The sequence below is a fragment of the Rhagoletis pomonella genome, unplaced genomic scaffold (genome assembly GCF_013731165.1).
Source record: "Rhagoletis pomonella isolate Grant_MI unplaced genomic scaffold, Rhpom_1.0 Rhpom_scaffold_00004, whole genome shotgun sequence".
Taxonomy (NCBI): Eukaryota; Metazoa; Arthropoda; class Insecta; order Diptera; family Tephritidae; genus Rhagoletis; species Rhagoletis pomonella.
Genome location: NW_023458558.1, coordinates 57,527,231 through 57,531,492, shown reverse-complemented (window position 1 = coordinate 57,531,492; position 4,262 = coordinate 57,527,231). Strand labels below are relative to the sequence as shown.

Here is a 4,262-nt window from a genome sequence, read left to right as displayed (position 1 = left end):
TCTCCTCTAACGTTGCATACTGCTAAAATCGATTTTCCAAAGGCAAATCAACTGCTACAAATTTATTTGAGTTCGCAACCTTTAAAGTAAAGCATTTGACAAAGTATACTCATCTATAAACTTGATCTCTGTGTTCTTCAACTAATTTTCTACGGTTGGCTCTTTTTCATACCTGGATGATAGGCACAAAAGGTAATGTTTAAAAATTCCATTTCTCGCGTTATTGACGCTGCTTTAGGAGTCTCTCAGGATAGCCTTTTAGGCCTGGTTCGATTCCTGCATTTTATAAACGACTCGGACTTGATCCGGATCAACTGCAGTTAATTCCCGAGTTGATCCGTCTGTTTATGGTTTAAGACTTATTTTAGATGACCTATAAGTCTTAGGCATAAGGGTGTCTCTCAGAGATAGAGAGAGCAAACCTTATGAACTGACGACATAAACACAGCGAAATGTGGTGTTGATTCCAACTCAACATTTCAGTGTGCAAGGATGCTTGATACAATTGGTTGCTACCAATTTAAGATTTTAATTTTTTTTTTTTTAATTTTATTCTTATTCTCATCTAATCCGCTGGTTTCAGTATAGTTATCTTTTAATATCGTGAATAAGTGTTCACTCCATAATTTAAGTAGATATGTCCTGGACATCGGTCACAGTGGCTGACTGTTTGTTTTAGAATCCCAAGTGTAGATACCCTGAAGCTGTGAAATGGCGTTATCAGTTTTTTTTGCCGACTCTACACATAATATGTAACTGGAAGACTTTCCGAAGATGGAAAATATGCAATCCTTTGAATAATAGCAAACATTAAAGATTTCTAAATATTCGAAGTTAGGGTTATGTCTCTACATTTCAAAGTAAATTGTATATAAACAAATTTATTTACGCTCAAATTTAAGTCAAGTCTTTGGCGAGTTTTCCTTCCAAGTCGTGTCGTGTGCACCTTTATGCTATATATAAGGAGGCCGTAGAAATTTTCGAATGTTGTTCATTTTATATACATACTAAACTCAAATTCTCGTTGCACTTACTTTTTCTCCCTTCAACCTGAAAATTTTTGGAATGCATGTGTATTAGCTATTTGTATATAAATTTCTTAAGGCTATAAGTTACAAACAAACTGAACAAAGAGTTGTATTATATATAACTTGCCTATAAATATTCGAAACCTTAACTTAAGCAATTTTTTAATTGTTAAACTTTACATTTATTTTCAGAAATAACTTTGGAATTACAATTCGGTCTACGGAAATACATACATAAATAAAAAACCAACACAAACGGTAAGTTGCAAAAGCTATCATAAAATGCACAAATAGTTCTTAAACAAGGCATACAAATTTGTTACATACTTAAAGGCGGTCAAGCGTAAAAATTATAAACTCTTTACGTATTTAGTGGTAATTTTTTGCAAGCATTTCAACCGCGTCAAAAGCGAAAGCTTTAAAAAAAATAAGTTCATGATTTACTATTAACATAAATCGTTTTTTTTTTTCACAAACATATACACATTTGAAATTAGAAAATTGTAATCCGCTTATGAACGGGCCAATGCCGCACCGCGGACGACCGCATACTCTGCTCTTGCACATTCACTCAACCGCTCACCACCATCGACATTTTTCGCTCGGATTCATCGGCGTATCACGCGCACACTGAAATGCGGTCGCAAAATGCTCCAAATTCGCCCAATTACGCCGCACTCGCACATGATGCATGTCATGGCCGAGGTGCAGCGCTTTCACGTCCATCGCCTCAATGCGCGGCATATTAGCACACAAAAATTGCACCGAATTGATGAAAAACAATTGTGGGCGTGTGAAATTGCCGTGCAGTAGCGATAATGAGACCTCATCTGGCGTAACGTTTGCCAAATTACCTGGAATTGCATTATTATCAGAGGCAAGTGGCTTACTAATTTCCGCATTAGCTTTTTCAGAATGCGTTGTAGCTGTCTTTGGTTCATTTGCCACATCAGTATCAGCAATGTGGTGTGGTTTATCCGAAACCGCGCCGACCTCCTCATCTGCACCGAAATATGTTTGGTAGGCCAAACGCAAACCCGCCACATCAGCCATATTTTCGGAGAGTACATCATTCAGCTGCGTCTGTTGCGTACAGTTAATGAAATCCCAATAGTGCTCCGCCACATCCAAACCCAGCGCATTGAAATTACCTTTATGATCGTAAATAATGTGAAACAGATCGTAAGCGTGCATTATCTCGTGCGCAAGTATGAAGCCGAAAAGCGAGTACTGCAGCAGCGCATCAAGTCGATGATCGTACAGCGGCAGCTGTAAATATCCATATGGCACTAACACTACATTATCGAAAATCTTCACCGGTGAAGAAGAGCTTGCCGTTTCGAAATCATGCTCGTAAACCAGCTGGGATGCATTTGCCGCGCGTGGTAAATTCAGTAACTTCGCCTGCATGCGTCGCACATTGCTGTGGATCAGCTGTATATGATTGAAATAAAAATCGCTAGCATTCATGCGCACATTCGCATAGTAGTCCTCCACAAAATGTGTCAAATTCTCCGCTGCATAAGGCACATTGCCGATGCGCAGCTGCATGCCGCTCAGCTCGTCGAGTATGTAAGCGCGTTCGCTGGCGTTCAGCTGCATTGTGTTGGCAGCGACTAGTTGTGCGAAGTTGGCGCGCAATTTGTTATACATGCGCTGGAGCGCGGCATCACTCGCGGCACGCCTGTGTTTATAATAATGTTCCTCGTAAAGGTAATTAGCCGCTAATGGCATATAACCGCGCAGCAGGCGTACGCAATGCGTAGACTTGTCCGCGGCGAGCTCGGAGGCTGGCAAATCGGCACTCAATTGATACATAAACTTCAGCATTATATAGTAAGCAATTGTTTCATTTGAATGCGCGGCAAGCACATTGGGCAATTGGCGGAAGTAGGGCAAGTCGTAGGAGTAGGTTTGCACCAGCTGTTTCTCTAAATCCACCGCACGACCGAGCGCGTGTTCCAAGTACTTGCGCCAATCAATTTGTGGCACCAACTCCATTAAATCGCCCACATTCATCTCCAAGCTGGTCAAATTGGCGCGCGTCGCATTAGTATCGCTTACGTTAAAAGTGTTGGCATTCAGTAACGCAAAAGAACTGCTTGCATCATTCATTGCCTGTTCTAGCGCCATAACGTCGGCGCTTACATTGTGCGCCTCCTCCGCTGTCAAACCGAAATTGATAAATATATCTTCAACATCCTGGTGCCGTAACGGTAGTGACGACGACGCGCGTGCCACTGTCGGTTGCTGCGCATGCAACTCCAGCAAGTAGTGCGTACCGTTGGTGAGTCGTACATTCACATGTTGCATGATAAACACGCCATTCAGCGCATAAGCGCGTAAGCCACCAATTACCCGCAACCAATCGAAGTGTGTGGCATTCTGCCAAGGTCGCTGCCAATCAGCGCGAAATATGGGCCATTCAAAGTGCAATGCCTGTTGCACGTAACGCAGAAATGCATTCAGCGCGGGCGCTTTGAGTGTCATGCACGATTCATAGTATTGCCAGGCTTGCTGGGCCACAGCGCTTTCATTTGTCGCCTTAAATGCGAGCAATGCGTCCAGCAATTGCTGATTCACTTTATGGTCCATATAGCCAGGCACATCGACATACGCGTCAGCGTTATAGTTTTGTGCCCAATTACCGCAGGCGTAGGCATAAAAGTCCTCACATGGATCAACGTTTGTATTAATATTGTTGAACAGTTGATGCATATAAAGCGCATTTATATCATTCCCGTTCTCTGTAGCGGCAACAGCAGTAGCGGCGAAAGCAAATTTCATTACAAAAAGGCCGTAAATTAGATTGAAATTATGCGCGCGCACCATTTTATGACACAAAGATACAAATTACGAATTGCAATAGAGCACAAGAAGATTGCTTCAACGGTTTTTAAATATCGCACAGCCTTTTGGCTTTTGTATGGAACAGCAGCGATGCGGCAATGCTTCGTGTCAATGCCACTCTTTGTTCTCGACTGAACGGAATGATCTCCATGATGCGCTGTATCCGCGGCTATAATTATCTCGAATTGGTCCACGAGCAGTGGTATCGGCAAACACAGCAACATTGCGCTCATTTCGAATTGTTCTGATTCTCTTTCATATGAATTGGCTTGCCTTAGATTCATATATGAACTTATGAGCGTTTGATGTGTGGTGAAAGCACCAGTTGTACATATCTGAGTGCATACAGAGCTGTATATGTGTCTACATTTCAGACGCGCGCAC

The 4,262-nt window shown here is 42.1% G+C and overlaps 1 protein-coding gene across 1 annotated transcript; it reads right to left on the bottom strand.

Moving 5' to 3' along the window:
* Window positions 1-1,212: 1,212 nt before the first annotated feature.
* Window positions 1,213-3,996, bottom strand: LOC118737861 (neprilysin-1-like). The gene has a single exon (XM_036468655.1). It carries the CDS (start codon window positions 3,858-3,860, stop codon window positions 1,608-1,610), a length of 2,253 nt encoding a protein of 750 aa, XP_036324548.1. The 5' UTR covers window positions 3,861-3,996; the 3' UTR covers window positions 1,213-1,607.
* Between the last annotated feature and the right edge of the window lie 266 nt (window positions 3,997-4,262).

Coding starts and splice junctions, on each gene's coding strand:
- LOC118737861 (XM_036468655.1), bottom strand. CDS start 3,860: ATGGTGCGCGCGCATAATTTCAATCTAATTTACGGCCTTTTTGTAATG.